At 38.8% G+C, this 23,329-nt stretch overlaps 1 protein-coding gene across 1 annotated transcript in view; it reads left to right on the forward strand.

Moving 5' to 3' along the window:
• The window catches only part of Septin14 (septin 14), a 61,978-nt gene extending 39,743 nt beyond the window's left edge, over positions 1–22,235 (forward strand). Inside the window, exons 8-11 of the mRNA XM_074075813.1 lie at positions 2,893–2,989; positions 6,687–6,855; positions 8,145–8,277; positions 20,068–22,235. Coding sequence (XP_073931914.1) covers positions 2,893–2,989; positions 6,687–6,855; positions 8,145–8,277; positions 20,068–20,244 — 576 coding nt within the window. The 3' untranslated portion in view covers positions 20,245–22,235. The remainder of the gene's footprint in view (positions 1–2,892; positions 2,990–6,686; positions 6,856–8,144; positions 8,278–20,067) is intronic.
• The last annotated feature ends 1,094 nt before the right edge of the window (positions 22,236–23,329 follow it).

The raw sequence follows: 23,329 nt of genomic DNA on the forward strand, positions 1-23,329 counted from the left end.
TTTGAGATGCAATGGTAGGTTGTTTCTCCTTTCATTTTTTAATGTGGGCATTGCTTGTTTTACATTTCCTTCTTAGTATTGCTTTTGCTGTATGCCATAGGTTTTTTGATGTTTTTGCCTTCATTTTCTTTTGTTTTTAAGAAATTTTTAAATTTCCTTCTTCATCTATTCATTGCATAAGTTTTTTTTTGATTTCCAGGTATTTATAAAGCTTCAGAGTTTTTCTTATTTTTGATTTCTGCTTTTATTGTTTTCATATTTTTGAGGAACCTCTACAGGGCTATCCATAGTGTCTGTGCTAACTCATGTCCAAACCAATAATGTAAAGGATTTACCATTTCTCTTCACCCTTACTAGTACTTTTTTTCTTTTTGACAACAACCATTCTAGCCGAGGTGAGATGACATCTCATTTTGAATTTTTAACATGCCCTTCCTTAATGGCTAATGATACTGAATAGTTTCCATGTATTAGATGACATTTGTGTTTCTTCTTTTGAGAAATATCTATTCAGCTTGTTATAGTTTGGACATGAAATATTCCCTGATAGCCCTTGCGTTAAAAGTTTGGTTTCCATCCTGTGGTGCTCTTGGGATGAGTAATGGAACCATGAGGAGTTTGGGTCTAGAATGAGGCTTTTGCCATTTGAGTCAGGCTTTTGGAGAGGGTGTGGGATGCCAGTCTCTTTCCCTCTCATCCCTAGCCCTGAGGTTAAGGAACTTCCTTTACCATGTGGTGCTGCCATGATGTGTTTTGTCACCGTGGGCCCAAAGCAAAATGGCCAATTAGTCACAAGTTATGAGCTAAAATATACCTTTCCTCTGTTGTGTTGATTCTTCTCACAGTGAGAGGAAGTTATTAATAGAGAAATTGATACAGAGAGGTGCAGTCATTGCTGTGACTATACCTGATAATGAGGTCCAGAAGTGTTTGGAATTGGTTCATGGAAGGATTTTTGAAAAAATTGAAGTGGGCTAGAGAAAGCCTAGAATGCTATAAGCAGAGATCAATGGGTGGTTTTGGAGGGGGCTGAGATACCAGGAATGTGGAATGCCTGCAGAGGGAAATTTCAGGTACTAAGCAGATCCATCCCAAGAAAGTGACAAATTGGTCTGCAACAAGGCTGTAGGGGTGGGGTTCTCCAATTCTGTGGGAGCTCACATTCTATTTTAGTGTGTCCCAGATGGTAGACATGAAGGCTTAGAGTTCAATGTTTGCCCTGTGAATTTAGGTCTTGCTTTGGTATGATCTTTCCATATTTTCCCCATTGCTTCCTTTTGGAATAGGAATGCTGGTATTGTATGTGGACACATGTAATTTGTGTGTTGGTTTTTATGTGAACTTGGTGCTGCAATGCTGGAACACTTAAGACTTTGACATTTGTGTTTCTTCTTTTGAATGCATTTTTCCTTAAGAGGTAGACATAAGGCTTTGGGATCCAGAAGTAGAGTGCTATAATTTGGGTGTGGAATGGGCCCCAAAAGCCCATGTACTAAAAGTTTGGTTCCCAGCCCATGGTACTATTGGAGGTTGGTAGAAATTTTAAGAGGTGGGGCCTAGATTTGAGGTCATTGAGGTGTGACCTTGAAAGGGATCATAGTATGCAGGGTCTCTTCTTCCCTCGTTTTCATTCCCACCTACAAGATGACTGAACTTCCTCTGCATTTGCTGCTATATGATGGCACATGATGTATTGTGCTGTCACAAAGAAACAGGACTAGTCTGTCATGGACTGGAACCTCTAAAACTGTTATCTGTGTCACCAATACATCTTCTAGGGTTTCTTTTGAGATTTATCTGCCAGAATCATTTTGAAGCACTTGACACACAGGTCTAGAATATAAGAGTTACCTCTTATATTGATAAATGTTAATTTCGTTGCTCTTATTTTTCATACCTTATTTATTTCAAGATGCTTAAAGATTCCTTTATTGAAAAGGTGAGTGATATATATTTTTTCTTTATTCATATGTGTTAAATTCTTTTTTATCATGTCTTGAATATTTTCACCTCTCCTGACATATCTCTAGGAGCCCAAGTATAGGAAATTCTTATATGGAATAATTTTTTATCATGAACATATAATAAACTAATATTAATTATCAAATAGTTAACACAATGCCAAAACTTTAACCATAGTATTTTCCTTTATACTATCAAAATTCCTATCCAGACACACCAATGTACATCACTTCTGACAGACCTCGAGTCTCTCTTGTACATTCCTGTCTTTGCATATTGCCCCAAACTTCCTCCTTACCTGTGGTCCCTTCTGGCTTTGCTTACCATCCTCTCAGATGTCCCTGGCATTGGGCTTTATTTTTCAGACTCTCTCTGATGCTCATGATCACAAATGGCCCCTTCCTACTCTAAATCATATTAAAATTCATCAGGACATATATATTACTGTTAATCAGCATATTTTACATTGTGTAGCCATTAATTAATTGTTGCACTTTTATTTTTAATGTCTCTATCTTTATCTTCTATACTAGAAGATATAGTATATCTTCTATATACTGTAAAAGAATAGCATGTAGAAAGTTTGTGTATTATTTTCTCAACACTGTGTCTGCATTTAGAATATAGTGTGAAAAAAATTGTATATATGTTAACATGTTTTTCTTAGTATTTCCCACAGCATAGTAGAATGTCTTGCTTTAGTCGATTCTAAGTAAATAGTTTTTAATTGTGTATACCACTTGAGACTGATGCAAAATCAGATAGTGTTTATTTTCTGCTAAGTATTAAAATCTGATCCAGGTAGATCGCTTGTTGGATTAAATTTACTATGATAGTCCCACCTCTGTTATTTCCAAAACAAAAAAAGAGTGACTCTAGTAAACCACATTGTTCTGAGAGAATTCAATTTTTATCCTTCTTATTTTCTAGGGATTGTTACCTTTTGCTGTGGTAGGAAGTATGGATGAGGTGAAAGTTGGAAAAAGGATAGTCAGAGGCCGTCACTACCCTTGGGGAGTTTTGCAAGGTAAATATCATGAAAGAGAGCTCATTCTGTGATGAAGTAAAGTGGGAGCATTTATTGAGATAGAAAAAAGTAAAGTGGGAGAGTAGAGCCCCTAGAATTGAGGGGAGAGTCCCAAAAGAGGGTGCCCGAGAAATGACATCATCTGAGGTTTTTGTCCATTCACTCCAGAGCATTCCTCAATCTGTGTGCTAATTAGGTATGCAGAAAGCAGCATTTTGGTTGGCTGTTGATGCAACATTCTGATTGGTGGGTCCTGATCCTCATGCTGCCTGTCCTTCCTTTCCTTCTTTCCATCGGTTGTGATCACAGGGAGGACATAATGGAGGTTTCTAGGGGTCCCCTTCCTTCTGTCTGATTCCCCCCTGTGAAGAAGTAACTCTAACTGCCATTAGGGAAAAGGGGCAACGACTGCTCTTTGGCTTCTTTCCTGCTAGAAAGGGGTATTGGGCGGGGGAGGGTGGCAGTCAGGGCCTTTGCACAGAGGGCTATCTAAGGGTCCCTGGTAGATGGAAGTCTTTATTAGAGGCTCCCATCATTACCCCAAACCCAGGAGGTGACAAGGGAAATTTAGTTGGCAGGAAGTTTAGTTGATAGGTTGCCAGGATTGGGAAACTCCTTGCTTGTACCATATAAATACTACCTCTCTGCATGAACCAGGGCAGTCAGAATGCTGGGGATTGCCTTGAACAAGATGGAAGGATGAATGCTAGTGCTTAAATGGGTTTCATAAAATACCACTAATTTCGAAAGTATTCTGAAGTGGTCACTAAAAAACAAGAATGGCCAACTACTACTTAAATCAAAGAAGTGCAGTATACCATTGGCTAAATTGTATCTTTGACATTTGTTAACCTATTTAGCATCAAAATGAATTGAATATTGTAATAGAGAGTGATTTGTGTTCTTGCTCATGTATCTGTAGTACAAATTATTGAGGACGGAGGATTTCTACCTGTACTGGTCTCCAAATGTTCTTTCTTGTGAATTTTTTTTTTTTTTTTTGGCAGCACTGGAGTTTTTGAACTCAGGGTCTCACACTCTTACCACTTGCATCTCTCTGCCAGCCACTTTTTTTGTGTGATTTTTTTTTTCTCCCTGAGATAAAGGTCTTGCAAACTGTTTGCCTGGGGCTAGCTTCAAACCATGATCCTCCTGATCTCTGCCTCCTGAGTAGTTAGGAACCACTGGCACCTGGCTCCAGATGTTTTTTTAAATTGACATATTTGAAAAATTTAAATTTATGAACCATAGTTTAAAAACTTAATGTTTTAATATATTGTATTCATTATATTGTATATGTATAGATGTATAAAATTTGGTCACTATATCCTACACAATAGACAGTGTGCCATGATAAGTTTTCTGGATGTGATAAACACAGGAGAGAGATGTATGATTTGTTTTTAAAATATATTAACCAAAGATGTTAAATGCCTCTACAATGAGAAAGTCTCCAACAATAAAAGAGCCTGGGACTGAATGGATTCACTGCTGAATTTTACCAGACTTTTAAAGAAGAATTAACATAATGCTTCTCAGACAAGTCTATGATTTTATAAAACCAGTATTACCATGCTACCAAAGTCTAATAAAAACAAAACAAAAAACAGAAGTATAGATTAATATCCCTGATGAACATAGGTGTAAAAATTCTCAATAGGATACTTCAATCAATTTTAACAGTACCTTACAGAACTCTTACACTGCTGGGTGCTGGTGGCTCACACCTGTAATCCTAGCTACTCAGGCAGAGATCAGGAGGATCACGGTTCGAAACCAGCCTGGGCAAATAGTTCATGAGCTCCTATCTCGAAAATATCCATCACAACACAAAAAAGGGCTGGTGGAGTAGCAAGTGGTAGAGAGCCTGCATAGCAAGTGTGAGGTCCTGAGTTCAAACCTTTGTACCACCACCACCAAAAAAAAAAAAGAAATATGGTCCAAGTGTAGACTACAGATGCAGTAAGCACTGGGGGGAGAGGAAGGGAGTGTGAGAAAGGGTAGAAGAGGATGACTTGATCAACGCATGGTATATGCATGTACTGGAAATGTCACCGTGAAGCCCATTAATTTGTACAATTGATACATGTTAATGAAAAAGTCAATTAAGTTACACACACAAAGTAAAAGTAAATGGTCAACCAACCCTAACATAAACCTGACAGAGAAATCCCATTATTTGTGACAACATGGATGCAATTGGAGATCATTATGTTAAGTGAAATAAGTCAGGCTCAGGGAGACAAGTGCCAACCGCATGAGCTCATTCCTGTGTGCAATCTAAAATAGTTGACCCTGTAGCAATTGAGAGTAGAATGGTGATTACCAGAGGCTAGGGCCAGTGGGTGGGACAGGGAAAGGTTCCTCAATGGCAGTTATATAGGAGCAAGAAGCTACTGGTGGGGTGGAGGGGTGGGGGCTGGCTGGTGTAGTGGCTCAGGTGGTAGCGCACCTGCCTAGCAAGCATGAGAGCCTGAGTTCCAACCCCAGTACTGCCAAATAAAAAAAGCTCCTGTAGACTGTTGCACAGTATAGTGACTACAGACAACCATAATGTACTCTATATTTCAAAAAGAGAGAAGAAAACATTTGAAAATTTATACCATAAAGAAATGATAAGAGTCTGGTGACTCACACCTGTAATCCTAGCTACTTAGGAGGCAGAGATCAGGAGGACCGAGGTTTGAAGCCAGCCTGGGGAAATAGTTTATGGGACACTATCTTGAAAATACTCAACATAACACAGGGTTGGCAGAGTGGCTTAAGTGGTAAGAGTGCCTTGCCTAGTAAGCATGAGGCCTTGGGTTCAAACCCCCGTACTGCCAAAAAAAATGATACAAGTTTGAGGATACATGCAACTTGATTTAAATATTGCACAATGTATACATGTATCAGATGTTACTTGGTATTGCGTAATATGTACAAGATTTATGGCTTTCTGTATCAGTTAAAAATGAATTACAAGAATTAGATGAATGTGTTCATTGATTTTGAATACTGATTAATGCAGTATCATAAATGTGGCACATAAGTGGAATTTGATAACTAAAACCTGTATGATTTTAAGGTATTTTTGTTAGAAGAATTTATTTTAAAAATTATTTACTTTGTTGAAGTTATATTGCATGATCTGTTAGCTGTGAAATATCTTGATGGTAGTTTATAGGACACTAATACAATTTTCATGAAAACTTATTATATATATACTAAAATAACTTTTAATTTTGCTTCTTCCTACTTATTCTAATGAAATAAATTTAGAGCAATTTTATTTTAACTTTTTTATTTTTTGGTGGTAGTGGGATTTGAACTCAGGGCCTCATTCTTGCTAGGCAGGTGCTCTTATTGCCTGAAAGTCTGCACCAGCCCTTATTTGTGTTGAGTATCTTCAAGATAGGGTTTGTTTCATGAACTGTTTGCTTCACGCCTTGATCCTTCTGATCTCTGCCTCCTGAGTCGCTAGGATTATAGGCATGAGCCACCGATGCCTGGCTTCTTTTTTATTTTAACTATGCTTAATATTACCGAGACAGAGTAACCAGATACATAGTTCAAAGAATTTTAGCTGTTAATCAGAAATATAGATACCATCATATAGCTATTATTTTAAATGTTTATCATCCATGAATTGATTTGAGAATGTTTGCTGAATGCCAGCAATTGGTAGTGAGTGCCATGGATTTATTTCTCTGACTAGTGGAAAATGAAAACCACTGTGACTTTGTTAAGCTGCGTGACATGCTTCTTTGTACCAATATGGAAGACCTGAAAGAACACACCCACTTTCATCACTATGAATGCTACAGGTGCCGCAAGCTGCAGAACCTGGGCTTTACAGATGTGGGTCCCGACAACCAGCCAGTGAGGTAAGTGTGTGCATCACTGCCACACCTAAATGATGACTTAGAAACTCCCTAAAACCACAAGGTCTGATCATTTGGGAATGAAATAAAGAGTACTTCTCTCATTCTGGTCCAAAGTGAATTTTTAGGCTTTCAAATTATCTTCACACAGATGGACACAGAAGGAACAGCATGGTGGAGGACTCTTTTAGATGTTGGAATATGCATCTCCAGGGTGTGCCTATAGTGAGATGTGTAAGCAAGGAAAAAAATGTTATAGTTTTGAATTTTTGTATTTACATAAAATAGATGCTCAGAGGGAAATGGTCAGATATTAGCAAAGATTGACAAATTTGACAGAGGATTTTAAAAAGAATTTGATGGAGTGAAGTGTTGAAAAACAGAAATGTCCTTGAAGTAAAGTGAAGGAATTTTGAGAGCCATATTGAAGAGGAATAGTATTTGTGATGAAAGGTATGGATAGCACTGATCACACTTTTTTTTTTTTTGGTGGTACTGGGGTTTGAACTCAGGGTCCTATGCTTGCTAGGCAGGTGCTCTACCACTGGAGCTACTCTGCCAGCCAGGTAACACTATTATCACAATCCATTTATATCCATTATGGTTCTTTGAAGACAATCAATATGGAACTATCATAAGTGAAAGGATCCCTTTCTTTGTTTGAACTACTTTGAGATAGTCTCAGATCTTACCAGTTTCCTTCAACTTTATTGCCCAAAGATGTGAATAAGTATGATATAACAGAGAGTGACATAAATGTTTCAAAATTCTGGGCTGGGGGCACAGCTCAAGCAGTAGAGCATTTGCCTAGCAATCCTGAGGCCCTGAGTTTAAACTTCAGTACTGCCAAGAAAAGTTTCTCAAAATTCTTGTGTTCTAGCTGGGCGTTGGTGGCTAACACCTGTGAACCCAGCTACTCAGGAGGCAGAGATCAGGAGGATCTCAGCTCAAATCCAGCCTGGGCAAATAGTTCACAACACCCTATCTTGAAAACACCATAAAAAAAGGGTTGGCAGAGTGGCTCAAGGTGAAGACCCTGAGTTCAAACGCCAGTACCGCAAAAAAAAAAAAAAAAAAAAAAGAATTCTTACGTTCTTTATTTAGACTTTACTCATATTACTCATTGTGTCTTAGTTTTTACATCTCATGATATAGACATCTCCATTTTGTGTTACTACACATAAGAGAATATTGGTGAATGTCATGTTACAGAACCTAACATGCTAATATTCAGTCTACATGTTAATTTGTGTTAGCATTTTAACATAAGAATAATACTATTTCCTTTTCAGCTTTCAGGAGCTATATGAAACCAAGAGACAAGAGTTCCAGGACCAGTGCCAGTGGGAAGAGGAAGAGTTGAAGCAGAAGTTCATGCAGCGAGTAAAGGAGAAAGAGACATCATTTAAAGATGCTGAAAAAGAGGCAAGTGCTGTCCTTGTGGTCATCTGCAGTCTCTTTTACATATCCTATTAATTAGGGCCTTATCTCAAGGGATTAGTTTATATTTCTGAAACAAATTTGCTATTCTTTAAAAGAATAGCTCTTCACTATGTAGGATCAGAATAGACTTTACAAAAGTATAGCCTGTTATTTCTGTATGTATTTGTTTATTATTTTTGACACTACTGTTTTTTTTAAAAGTGAGACTAAAGACTTTTTAAATCTTTTTTTATTATTGTTGTACTGGGGGTGCACTGCGACATTTACAAAAGAGTTCACCCCACCATCATTCTCCTTTATCCTCCCTCCCCCCATTCCTGGAATAGTTTCAGCAGGTCTCATTGTTCCATTTTCATGTGAGTACATAGTATGTCTTCACCCTTGCACTTGCTAAGCAGGCACTGTACCACTTGAGACAGTCCTTTTTGCTTTAGGTTATTTATTTATTTACTTACTTACTTTTGTGGGAGTGGAGCTTGAACTCAGGGCTTCACAGTTACAAAGTAGGTACTTTACCACTTAAGCCATAACTCCAACTTTAGGTTATTTTTTAGATAAGGTCTTACATTTTGCCCAGAGCTGGCCTCAGAGTGTGATTTTCTCATCCGTGCCCTACATATCTGCAATTGCAAATGTGAACCACCATGCCCAGCTTGTTTAGTTGAGATGGCGGGGGGGGGGGTCTCACTAACTTTAAGTCTGAGCTGGCCTTGAACAGCGATCCTCCTGATCTCTACTTATTAATAGCTGGGATTATAGGCATGTACCACTGTGCCTGACCTTGTAATTTATTTTTTTCTGGAACATTTTGAGAATTTGCCAATTAAATGTCCACATCTCTGACATATTGGGGGTAGGGGTTGTACTTCTAAGGTCTCAGACAGCACTGAACACATGTTTTTGTTGTACTCAACTCACACAGAAGCTTTTACAGGTTGAATTCTCCTGCCTAGCTTTCCAGGATAGAGTTGCATGCTGGAAGCCCCACTCTTCTGGGGTCTTGGGGATTGCATTACTCCATGGGCCTATTGGCATGGCCCTAAATGGGGACTCTCTGGTCATGCCCCATGACAAGTATCTTCCTGAGCCCTAGAATAGCAGTCTGAACCACATCTGGGGTCACTTGAACAATGGCTGGGGTTTCCAAGGGCACTGCATTGGAATTCAGGGAGCACAGTCCTGAGGTGGTGCAGAGCAATGAATGGTGAGGTCCATACAACACCTTTCTGGAAACCTCACTTTCAGTGTCCTTAACTTGCCTTGACATCTCTAAGAGCTGTCAGGGCTGTTTTCTTGATGAGCAGAACATGCCTCTTTCTACTATAGCAATCTCTGTAGAAAATAGTTGCTTGCCATTTTCCTTAGCATTCTCTCCCAAACATGCTTTCAAAAATTCTTTCCATGGCTAGCTTCAGCTTCAATTCTTTTTTTTTTTTTTTCTCGCAGTACTGGGGCTTGAACTCAGTCCTACACCTTGAGTTACTCCACCAGCCCTTTTTTGTGATGGTTTTTTTTCGAGATAGGGTCTCGTGAACTCTTTGCTGGGGCTGGCTTTGAACTGCGATCCTCCTGATCTCTGCTTCCTGAATAGCTGGGATTACAAGCATGAGCCACTGGTTCCTGGAGTTTAATTTTTTTTTACTACTTTTTTTTTTTAGCTATATCTTTATATAACTTCTATTTTCTCTCAGTTTACAGTTAAAAAAGACCCTGGCTCACCTTGAACACCTTCCTGCGTAGAAAATTCTTAGGACAGATACCCTAATTTGATGCTCTTAAGTTTTGCCTTGAGTAAAGCCTTTGGCCACAGAAACAATTCAGCCAAGTTTTTTCCAACTGTATACAAAGGACAGCTTTATGTTCAGTTTCCAGTTCCTTGTTCTTCATTTCTTCTGGGACCTCATCACAGTGTCCTTTTATGTACATGTTTCTATAAACATTCAGATCACGACCAGTTAAGTCATCCCTGAGAAGACATAGGCTTTCCCTACAGGTTGTGTCATCTACAGAGCCTTTAATTATTTTTCTTTAATGTCAATTCATGGACATTAGGCTTTTTTGTGGGGTGGTGATTCTGGGGGTTTGAACTCAGGGCTTCATACTTGTTAGACAGGTGCTCTTACCACTTGAACCACTCCACCAACCCTTTTTGTGGTGGATTTTTTTCAAGATAAGGTCTTGAGAACCATGATCCTCTTGATCTCTGCCTCCTGAGTAGTTAGGGTTACAGGTGTGAGCCACCAGCGCCCAGAATAGACATTAGGCTTTTTCTAGCTTGCTCCTCTACCAATTACCAAGTTTCAAACATTTTAAGCCATTGTTACTGCAACAGCTACACTTCTCAGTATGATTTTTCTGTCTCAGCCCATTTTGTGCATGTGTAATTGCATACTGGACACTGGGTAATTTATAAAGAACAGAGATTTACTTCTTATAGTTCTAGAGACTGGGAAGTTCAACAATGAGAATTGTTAATTTGGTGAGGACTTCCTTACTTCATCATCTCTTGGTGGAAAGTAGAGGGGCAAGACAGAGAGAGAGAGAGAGAGAGAGAGAGAGAGAGAGAAGGAAAGGGAGAGAGGGGAGGGAGAGGAGGAGGGGGAAAGAAAGAGCGGGAAAGGGGCTGAAATCACTCTTCCATTTGGTACCATTCACTAATGACTAGTCTACGCCCATGATAAGAGCATTCATACATTTGTGAGGCCAGAACCCCCATGACCTAATCATCTCTTAAAGATTATGCCTCTTGACACCATTGCATTGTCAATGAAATTTACAGCCTATTAACTTTTTCATTGCTATGTGAAGCCTTCTTTAGGGAATAGCCTTCTCTGGACAATGTGTCCTGGATGTCAGTTCATTTTGGAGTGTTGAGTTTAGTTCTGACCTCCATAGTACAGTTTCTCCATTGCTTCTTTGGCTATGATCAGCAGCTCTTTAAAAATTTTTTTATTATATTGTTGTTGTATAGGGGGTACATTGCAACATTTCCAAAAGTGCTTACAATACTTCATATTTAAATTTGCCCCTCCATCATTCTCCTTTTTTCTGCCCTCCCCCATTCTTAGAACAGTTTCAACAGGTTTCATTTTTCCTTTTTCATACATGAGTACATAATATTCCACCATATTCACCCTCCTACACCCTTAACAGTGCTTACTGTGCTGGGATCTAAGGGTCCTGCTCTATCTGTACATCATATCATTATGTTTTTAGATCTAGATTCCACATATAAGTGAAAACGTGTTACTTGTCTTTGTGAGCTTGGCTTGTCTCGACACGATTATCTCTGGACCATCCATAAACACCACATTTTCTTTGCCCACCCTTCAGTTGATGGACACTTTGCATTTCTTTGCTATTGTGAATAGTCCTGAAATGAAACCGGAAGGGCAGAGCTCAAGATGAGCACACTAATTTACTCTGGCTGTGTAGTCAGTAGTGTTGTTGCTGATTATATTGTCGTTCTATCTACGAGGAACCTCCGTACTGTTTCCTAAAGGCTGTGCTAATTTATATTCCCACTGATGGTGTGCACGGGTTCCCTTTTCTCCACATCCTTGCCATCACTTTTTGTCTTTATTATTTTTTTTATATTAGCCATTCTTCCTGGGTAGAAGTCATATCACACTGTGGTTTTGGTTTGCATTTCCCTTATGATTAGTGATGTGGAGCATTTTTTCCAGGTCCCTGTTGGCCATTCATATGTCTTCTTTTGAGAAATGTCTACTTAGATCTTTTGTCCATTTATTTAATTGAACAAATGACTTTTGGAATTCTGTATATACTTTTGATGTCGACCCCTTTTCAGATGTACACATTGCAAATATTTTCTCCTTTTCTGTGTGTTGTCCACTCACTCTGTTGAGTGTTTTCTTTGCTGTAAAGAAGCTATTTAGGTTGTAATCCCATTTGCCTATTTTTGCTTTCATTTTCTGTGATTTTGGGATCTTGCTCCCCCAAATGCTGTTCCGATGTTCTGAAATATTTCCCCTATTTTGTTCTAGTAGTTTCATGTCTCACATTTAAATTTTTAGGTTTTTTTTGGTTGATCTTTGGAACTGGTGAAAGACAAGGGCCTAGTTTCATTCCGATGCATGCAGATGTATAATTTTCCATTCTCACTTACTACAAAGACTGTCTTTTCTCCAAAAAAGTCAGTGGCCATAAATGAATGACTTACTTGTTGGCTCTCTGTTTTGTTCTGTTGGTTTACATTTGTTTTTATGCTTGTATCGTGCTTTTGATTACTACACCTTTGCATTATGTTTTAAAGTAAGGCAGTGTAATGCTGTCTGCTTTGTTATTTTGCTCAAGGTGGTTTTGTTAATTTGGGTTTTTTGTGGTTTCATATAAATTTCTTTCTAGTTATGTAAAGAATGCTCTTGTCATTTTGATAGGGATTGCACTTGATCTGTAGAACACTTTGGGTGTTATGGGCATTTTAATAATATTGACTCTTCCATCTATGAACATGCCCACTTTTATGTGTTCACTTCAATTTCTCTCATCAGTGTTTATTAATTTCTTTTGTAGACTTCTTTCACCTTATTGATAATATTGATTTGTAATTATTTTAGCTTGTTTTTGGTTGAGCACAGGCCTTTATACTTCCTGAGCATTCTACCACTTGAGCCATTCATCAATCCTTTTGGCTTTTAGTTATTTTTAGTATAGGGTCTTCAGTGTATGCCTGCCAGTATGGACTGAGGTACTCCTATTTTACGTTTCCCACACAGCTGTGGTAACAGATGCACACCTCCGTGTCCAGCTGTTGGCTTAGATGATGTCTCGTGAATTTTTGCCTGGGATGGCTTTGAATCATGACCCTCCCAATCTCTGCCTCCTGAGTAGCTAGGATTGCAGAAGTGAGCCACCACACCTGGCCCAGTCTTTTAGTTTTTTTTGTAGCTGTTATAAGTAGTGTTGCATTCTTGATTTCTATTTCAGATAATTCATTCTTGGCATACAGCAATGCTACTTATAATTGTCAGTTGACTTTTGTGTCCTATAGGTATGCATGAATTCATGTATTCGTTCTAAAGTTTTGTGTGGGAGTTTTTCAGGTTTGGATATATAAGATCACAGCATCTGCAAGCAGCAGCAATTTGATTTTTTTCTTGCAATCTGAATGCACTTTATTTCTTTTTTTCATTATTTATATTAGTTACATCATTCCATGATGAAAACATGGATTTGTCCTAAGGAAATAATCTAAAATGTAGAAAAAGCTTTGAATACAAACATATTTTTCAAATGAGACCTGTTGAAACTATTCCAGAAATGGGGGGAGTGAGGATAATGGGGAATGGTAGAGGGGTTGAATTCGACTATGATATATTGTAAGAACTTTTATAAATGAAACCGTATTCCCAGTATGACAATATTAAAAAACAAATGTATTTTTCATAATGTTCTTTATGATAAACAACAATTGGAAGAAAGTTCAAAAACAGAGAATGGTATATAAAAATACTTTCATCTCCTGGAATTTTGTACAAAATTTTGTTTACAAAGAATTTTTACCTTAGAGGAAAAATTGTGTTCCATATTTCTAGTAAGGATTATCTGTGCCCCACACCTTGCTAAGTACCTTGTATTAACTTAATCTCCATCATTTATAAATTAGATGCTATATTTATATCCATTTTATAGATGACAAAATGGAGTCTTAGCTCTTTTTTAAAGGAATCTCAGATTGGATTTGTTTTTTTGTGGTCCTGGAGATTGAACCCACAGCCTTGTGCATGTGAGGCAAACAGTCAACCACTGAGCTATCCCCAGACCCTGAGTCTTAGTTTTCAGAGAAAATCCCAATCAGCTCGACTGAAAGTTTATTCTTCAACACTAAGCTAAGACTTAACAATTGTATTGAATGTTTAAAGTAAAAACCAAAAGTAAGTCAGTAAAATATCAAAGGTGGTTGCCTCTGGGTGGTGAAATTGTGTCCTTGTCTGTTTTTGGTGTCAGGGTAATGCTTGCCTTATAGAGTGTACTTGGAAGAATTCATTCCTCTTTTATTTTCTTGAATAACTTAAGGAGAATCAGCACAAGTTCTGTAAATTTGGGTAGAATTCAGCAGCAAGGTCATTGACTTTGGGCTTTCCTTTTATGAGAAGCTTTTTTTTTTTTTGACAGTACTGGATTTGAACTCAATGCCTCACATTTGCTAGGCAGGTGCTCTACCACTTAAACCACTCTGCCAGCCCAATGCAAGGCTTTTTATTAGCAGCTCAGTATGATCATCCCTTCAAGCTTTCTATTTATTCATGATAAGGTGCAAGTGTTTATGAATTTATTCATTTGTTCTAAATTATAAAATTTACTGTCATGTAGTTGTTCTTAATGATTGTTTGTATTTCTGTGGTGTCAGTTGTAATGGTTCACTTTTGAGTGTTTTCTCTTTTTTTCTAAGTTTAGTTAAGGGATTGTACATTTTTTTTACCTTTAAAACAATCATCTGTTTTTTAATCTTTTATGTGTTTTTTTTAGTCTCCATTCCATTTATTTCTGATCTGACCTTTATTGTTGCTTTCCTTCTACTAATTTTGGCTTTAGTTTGTTCTTGCTTTTCCAGTTTATTGAGATGTAGCAATAGGTTGTATATTTGAGATTGTTCTACTTTTTGAATGACAATTTTTTTTTTGGTGGGACTGGGGTTTGAACTCAGGGTTTTGCACTTGGAAAGCATGCCATCTACCACTCGAGCCACTTGAGATCTTGATTGCTCTAAGTTTCCTTCTTTCTACTGCTCTTGCTGTCTCCCACAAGTGTATGTTGTATCTCTATCTCATTTATTTCTAGAAGTTTAAATTTCTCCTTCATGCTTTCTTCCACTGATTCATTGCTTGCTCAAAAATAGATTCATTTGCATGTGTTTGTATAGTTTTCAAAGTTTTCTTGTTATTGACTTCTAGCTTTATTGTCCTGTGGTCAGAAAAGATACCTAATATACTTTCTTCCTTTTTTTTATAGGGGTGGAGGCATATGACAATGCCCAATGTACTTTCATTAAAAAATTTGAGGCTTATTTTGTGGCCTAACATATGATATATCTTGTGGAATGTTTCCTGTGCTGATGAGAAAATGTGTATTCTTAAACTTCTGGATGGAATGTTCCATTGGTTTATTGTCCTGGAAGCAATTGTAGAGTCCCTGGAGAAGAGTAGTCTGTCCCCAAAAGCTTACCCTAGGGGCCAAGATTGGCCCAGATACCTCATCAACAGTTATTGGCTTATAGTCAGATGCAATAGAATTCTGCCTGATTCTGGACAGTCACTGTGGACAGACAAGCTACAGGCTCCTATATAATATCTGTGGCCATTAAAGTTACTGAGCTGAGTCATGCTTTGAGATGACAGGCCACCAATATAGGTACTGTACTGGATTAGGACCCAGGTCCACAGTTCTATGGGCTTCCTCCTGCTGAAGTAGACAAATGGCTGAAGACCGCTGCAACCAGCCTCAGGTGATACTAGCTAGAAGTCTGATGGATAGGGACCACATGTCCCACTAGCACTGGTGATGTTCCAGAGGCTCCATCTACAGACAGTCCTGCTGGTGAAGTTGCCAAAATCTGCCCAGAATTAAGTTTCACCAGCCTTGCATCAAGTACCATAGCAGTCCTTTTCTTACTACCCTGTTAGTAAGAACCTGTTCCAGGTTGGAGTAGAGTCACTCAAGGCAGACCCTTGGCCATCTGGGTTGATGCTAATCAGGGTTGCTTCTAAGTCTCACAGTTGCAAGGACCTACATAATCTCAGGGGTATACTGAGAATCATGCCACAGCCTATAGTGATGTAGGCTAAAACACAAGATACTCCCTTGGGACAGGTCTCTTCTTGGTGCTGGGACTGTTCTAGATCCTCATGTTTGATCACTGTCCTGGTGATAGCTGTGCTACCTGAGGTTATAGAATGTGTGGTGGGAAATACTGTCTTGGCCACCAAAATATGTGCTAACGTGGGTGGTGTCTGATTCTCACAGCTACAGGGACCTTGCACAGTCTTGAGAGTAGGGCAGCATTCCCTCGGCCAATACAAGGTTGGCCGAAGCTCGTGTCTGTCCTGCAGGTATGCACTTCTCTGTCTAAATACAGAGCCTATTCAGAGGCTCCATCTGTGAGCTCTGTACTGTGTATTGAGACTTTAGTTCTGATTAGTGCTTGGTCTCACCATAGCAGGTTTTTCTCTAGGCTCTGAGAAGACCTGTGCTAGCTTTAGTGTTCTGCTCCTCGAGTGGTGGAGTTTGTTCCTGGCTGTGTGGCCTGAGGTTAGGGGAGGCCTAATGAAGCTCTAGAGGCTCTGTCTGCAGGTATTGGCCTGGTGGTATCAGTCACTGGGCTTTTCCCAACATTGAATTTCACCATAGTGGCCCCAGTACTGGGTTTCGAGTCTAAGGCCTGAACTTAATTCTCTCTCTTTCCCTCAAGGAGCAGTTGCCCTCTCCATGCTGGACTGTTGGGAGTTGGGGGAGGGATGTGACACGGGAAACTCCTTACTGTCTTCTTCAGTGAGTCTTTTCACTTTCTCGTACTAAAAGCAGACACTGTCATCTTTTCCCTGACTTCCTTAGCTTTTGGGCTGCTAGTTTGGTATGTGTATGGGTGTTCAACTTGGGGTCTCTTCAGAGAGAGCTCCCTGAAGAATTTTACTCTGCTCCCATCTTGCCCTTTCTCCCATGTTTCCATTTTCACTTTTAAAAAGAAAATTTAAAACTTCTCTTATAATTTCTTTGATAACCATTGTTTGTTCAAAAGTGTATTGTTCAGTCTCCATGTATTTGTGTAATTTCTAAGATTCATTTTGTTGTTGACTTCTAGTTTTATCTTTGTAAAGATAAAGGGCATGATTTGTTCTTTTAATGGTGTCCTAAAAAGCTTGAGTACTGTCTTCATTCTTCCTTTTTAAAATTTCTGTCTGGATATAATACTGCAAAAGATCTGTCTTGAGTAGAGGCCCAGATTTCTCAAAGACCCAAAATAGTCTATTTCTCCTAGAGAGGAGAAACTATTGTTATTGAAACTAGAGTTCTGGGCCAGCAGGGACTGTGGTTCCAGAGTCTCTACAGGTGTTCTCTCTCCCAGAGGCCTTGCCTGGAGCTTCGCCGTATGCAGTTTCTGGATGGAACTGTCAATCCTCCTGTGGGAGTGAGTTTTTGATGGAGACGGCCTAGCAAAAGATGCAGGTCTCATGTGTTGCCAACTGCTGACACACTGCTTCCACAGCAGCACCCTTTTTCCCTTCCCAGTTCAGTTCTGGAAGTCCTCAGTCAGTGGCATCTCCTAGATATCCAGAAGCCTGTTTGTCAGCAATGGTGTGGCTGTCAACAGCAAGCTTCTGCTGTCCTCCATGGTCATCAGCACTTTCTATGGTGCCATCAGCATGTCCAGGTGCCTATGGTAGACATGGTAGAAGTCTCTGTGACTTCTTTGACTCCATTACTGACCACATCTATTCACTGGAGACAAAGCAGGGCCACACGCTGATGTACAGCAGTCAACACCTGTCCCTTGCCTACTTCGTCTGCTGGATGCCCACACGTGCTCCAAGTCATGCTGGTCCAAATCTGGACTATGGATTTTGACAGCAGCTTACCCACTATGACTTTCAAGTGTTTGCAGAAATACCATGTGCAGGATCAGATCCTCAGTAGGAATGATCCTCAGCCTCTGTGACCAGAAGGTAGCTTGATGATTCCACTGGGAGCCAACCCACTGTCCCTACATTGGAGTCAGCAATACAGATCTGTTGATTCTATACTCTGATATTCTTTCTTCTGCTGGACCTAGTCTGTTCTGGAGGTTTTCAACTGAATTTTTAAAATCTGTTTATAGATCTCTTTATTTTGAAGATTTCTGACTGGTTCTTTTTCAAAACGTTAAGCAGGAAATATTATTCCTCTCTGATGCTGCTGTGGGTACACCTGAGCAGGACTCAGAACCCCCTTAGCTAGGCATTTTTGGGGATTGTATGACAGCAAGGGTTTGTTTGTCTCTGATTCCTTGAGTTGGAGTACTCAGCAGGGGTCAAGTGAGAGTGTCATGGCTGGGAGCTGTGTGACATTTGTCTGGCTGAGGTGCCTGCAGGAGGGAAAGAAAGTGGATGCACTTGAAACCCTGAGCAAAGTTTCTCTCTTGGTCTTCTCAGACTGTGTGCTTGGGGTAAGGGCTACAGCCGGGGCTGTGTTGGTGTTGTTCAAAGCTGCCCTGCCTGTCTCTGTGGGTGGGTGGGGAAGTGGACATTCAGAGTTCCAGCTCTGCCATGCTAGTGAGTGCCCATCACTGGGAGAGGGGTGGTGAGAATTGTGTGGGCAACCTGGCACCTTTGTGAAACATGCAACTGAAATGTCCCCCAGTGTTAGATGGCATGCTGCCTGATCGCCCAGTTCTCTGCTCCCCTCCTCCTTACAACCCCTGCTGATTACTATGCAGCACTCTCACCAGGTTTGTGTCACAGTTAATCCACTGATCAAGTCTGGCTGATGAGGAGGTCACCTACTGAGCCAGTACTGTAGGGTATCTGTGAGGTCCTACAGATGGGTTTTTCTGACCCGTAAAACAATCTAAATTCAGACAATAGTTTGCTTCTCAAGATGGCTTCTGGGAGTTTGCTGGGAAAGCCAGACTACTCTGCAGATTTTAGGTGTGCTATTTAGCTTGTACTCCTTCAAGGTCTGTCCAACTTTCTAATAGGTAAGAACTGCTAATATCTGCACTGGCAGACTTTGCTGGGATTTTCTTTGACTTTTACCCCTGCAGAGGGGAGACCCTCTCCCTTGGCTGTACACTTGGGGTGGCAGGTGATGGGATATTTTGTTTCTCTTGCTATGATGCCATTTCAGGTCTCTGGATTTTATGAGATTTCAGTTTCCCTACTGTTGGCTTTGAGTATCCTGTGGTCACTTACCTTGTCAGGCTGCCCTGCGCCTGCTGCTTTGGTTCTTTGTGGAAGAGTAGGTTAGTGCTGGGGGCTTTTACTGAGCTGTCTTGCCTGCCTCCAACATATGCACTTTTAGTGATGAAACTTTGCTTGAGAGACTTTGTGGAGAATATGTTGAGTGAGAAAGTATACCTCTTTAGGAAAGATAAACATGTTATAAATTTTTTTTTCTTTTTGGCTGTACTGAGGTTTGAACTCAGCACCTCATGCTTGCTAGGCAGGGGCTCTACCACTTGAGCCACTCCATCAGCCTTTTTGTGTGTTGGGCATTTTTGAGATAGGGTCTTGCAAACTATCTGCCCAGGCTGGCCTTGAACCTCGATCCCCCTGATCTCTGCCTCCTGAGTAACTAGGATTATAGGCGTGAGCCACCAGTGCCTGGCTATAAAATCATCTTGTTTTCCCATGGCTATGGGTTTTATTAAATTTGGCTCAATGGAAAAACATTAAATTTTAAAATCAAGAAAAATTTCATACCTGAGTATTTAGTTTAATCATGATTTTTTTGGGGGGGGGGTGCGTAAGACTGGGGTCTGAATTCAGGGCTTCATGCTTACAAAGCAGGCTCTCTCTCTACTCCTCTGGTTGATGTTGCTCTGGTTATTTTAGAGATGGGGGGCGTCTCATGAACTATTAACCTGGACTGGCCTTGAACTACAATCCTCCTGATCTCAGTCTCCTAAGTAGCTAAGATTACAGGCATGAGCCACTAGTGCCTGGATTAAACATGAATTTTTAAAAGATTGTTTGACATCCAGAAAAAAGACAAATATGTTCTTTCAGATGTCTACCATACTGTGTCTTAGGTCACAACTGCACATTTGTTTTACAGTTGCAGGACAAGTTTGAGCACCTTAAAAAGGTTCAACAAGAGGAGATAATGAAGCTTGAAGAAGATAGGAGGCAATTGGAAGAAGAAATCACAAACTTTTATAAAATGAAAACTGCCTCTGAACCAGGACCTACTCAGGCCCCCAGTACAAAGAAGGACAGAGATCGTAAGAAATAGTTTCCTTACCATTCTGTCTACTACAGAGCCCTGTCATTTTCTACTCCATTCACCTGTAAGATTGTCTTTATAGCATTTAACTCTGGTTGGAGTTCTAATTTTTAAAATTTGTTTACTTATTGCCTATCTTCCTCACAGAATGTGAAATGCTTGGGAAAATATATCTTATCTGTCTTGTTAGATGTTGTAACATGGGCTAGTTGACATAGGTAAAATTTTACAAAATGAAAAAGAATCAAAGAAGTATACAGCAGAGAATTAACAGATGGAGAAAATTCTTTTACCATAGCTGTGGTTGTGACTCCAGGAGTGACTTTTAATACTCATATTTTAATAGCAGCTATGGGTGTTGTTAGGGACTCAAAAATATTGTCATGAAAGGTAATTATTAGGTACATATTTCTGCATCAAATTGTATTCCTTGATAATTTTCATTACAATAAGATATTGAGCTTTGATTAAAACTCCTACTCTTTGATGTCAGACCTTGAAAATTGACATTAGAATAAAAGTTCAAAACCTGGAGAGGGACAGGATGTAATAGGCAGTTATGAGCAGAACTCAGATGGTAATTTTGTGCCTTACAGGTTTTGGCTATGCATTAAAATCAAATTTTTACAGTTATAGAGAATAAGGTATATTTTTTTTGTAAACCTCCTTCTGACTTTACATGCTGTTTCCTGCATTTAAAATGATTGTCATCAGTTTGAGTACTATTTGAGTATGGTTGACATTCACCATGATTTATTTATTTTTTTTGGTACTGGAGTTTGAACTCAGGGCCTCAAGCACACTACCACCTGAGCCACTCCACCAGCCTTGACTCATTCTTTCACAGTGCAACCTTTGAGGGTCTTTGCCTCTGTTTACTTCAACTACATCTGGAGTAGGACACCAAATCCTTCTTATATTCATAAAAGAGTAAAGCTTTGTTCCATTAAAATTTTATTACTTCATCCATTTCAAATACAGCATTTTTAGGATATAAGAACATTGTAATATAACCTCAAAATAGATTATAATACTGTACTTCATAGAAAAAATTTATGTGAAAAGTAGGAGGAAAGGGAAGCAAACCCACAATTAACTTCAGATATGTTGTCAGCTCATACTCTGGGAGAGAAAGAAGTATAATACATGATCTTAATAGGGAAAAGTCTGTGAGGACAAGAATATTTATGTTGTTCACTTACATATTCATTCCTAGGCCTAGAACAATCCCTAACAAATTATGGATAATATTAGTTGAATAAATGAATACATTAGCTATATTAAATGCATGGATAGTTGAATTTAGATAATTGAGTCTCAGAAGATAATGTGGCTTTTCAGTTGCTGCTTCTCAACATAATTGCAGGTTGTATTGCTGATTTTTATATTCTCATTCTTTTATTTCAATCTAATGTTATTGAAATTGAAATCACAAATGTTATTTCATGTATAAAATCAATAAAATTTTCTTTGCAAAAATTATGACTGCTGAGTCTGAGGATGGATGTTTTAGGAACCAACTTGAGAGTACATAGTTTTATTAGTGCACAGAAATTTCAACTTAAACTATGTCATTGTTTTTCGGTGATGTTCTAAAAGCATAAAACATAATACCAGAGTGATATATCTTTGCTCCTTCCATAATTTTTAAGAAATTCTATTTGTTTCCTATATAAATTTTAATTATATGAATAGAGCCACTGGTTTTCTCCTTAAACTCCTATTATTTGTAAAATGGATTCCAGGTTTATGTACCACAGAAAAACTTAATGTGAGTGATAGTAATATTTTTGGACTAACTTCCTCAATCGCTGCCTTTTTAGTGGTTAGTTGATTTTTGTAGGAATATGTTGTTTCCATCCTCATTTCCTTTTATGTATGTTCTATAGATGTTTTGTTTTTCATTACTGTGTGTATTACATATAACATTCTAAAGTTACGATAATCTAATTTGGATTGATACTAACTTAACTTCAGTTATACACCAACACTACCACTGTACAGCTCTTTGCCTTTTATGTAATTGATGTAATAAATTATATGTTCATTAATTGTGTACCTGCTCACATATATATAATTACTTTTCACGCATTTGACACAGTAGTGTGTATTGTTGTTGTTTTTGCTGTCTGTGAGGAGATAATCAATAGGTATGACCCAGTCACCATATTGTTCTCCATCAGATCCCGTTTATTTCAATCTGAAAGACTTCCTTTAACATTTCTTGTATGGCAGGTAAGTGATCTCAGCATTTAAAAAGTCTGGAAATATCTTATTTTGTCCTTCATTTTTTTTCTCACAATCTCTCATTTATTATCTCATTCATTTCTAAGAGAAGAATAGTGAATCTAACCTTCAAATGAAGAAACTATCAAGCATGAAACAAGTCTCAAATTAAAATTCAAGTTAGACCAAATTTAACACTTAATTTCCTTCCTGTTTGCCAGATGACTCACTCTTATTTGCCAAAAGGGCACTGATAAGTCTCCAATGAACTTTTTTTTGTCAAACTCTCACAGGATTCCCAATAATAGTTCATTCTCTTTATACTTTTCATAGTAGTAGTAATTTTAAGCCTCAATATGAAGAAAACTTCAAACCAGCTTTTCTCCTTAGAAGATACTCTCAAAGGAAACACAGAATGAGTACTAATGATTCTAAACTTCTATAACAAACTTCAAAAAGTAAGTATCCAGAGAGTCAAACAGTTATCTTCAGGGTAGATTCCTGGTTTATTTATGCACACTCCTCACAAAAGTCTTTTTGTTCCTTCTAAACAGGGACCAATCCTCCTCCTGCTCCACTAATACCAAACACTCTTCCAAAGTTCCTAGAGAAATCCACTAAATCCATTCACATTTCCTCCTCTACAGCCTGCAAATATTTTACTCCATCGGGGCTCTTGATCTGACTCTCTTCCTTCTCCATCTGTTCTCTCCTGCCCATTCCTAGCCTATTTCCCCTCTCTGCCATGATGCCCTCACTGCTGACATTCTTCACTTTCCAATGCTGGCTTAAATGTTTCTATTAAATTTCGTGAAAGAACAGTGCATGTAAAACCTGTGCATATAAACAATTGAAGTCTTTATTGTAA

The sequence above is a fragment of the Castor canadensis genome, chromosome 6 (assembly GCF_047511655.1).
Source record: "Castor canadensis chromosome 6, mCasCan1.hap1v2, whole genome shotgun sequence".
NCBI lineage: Eukaryota > Metazoa > Chordata > Mammalia > Rodentia > Castoridae > Castor > Castor canadensis.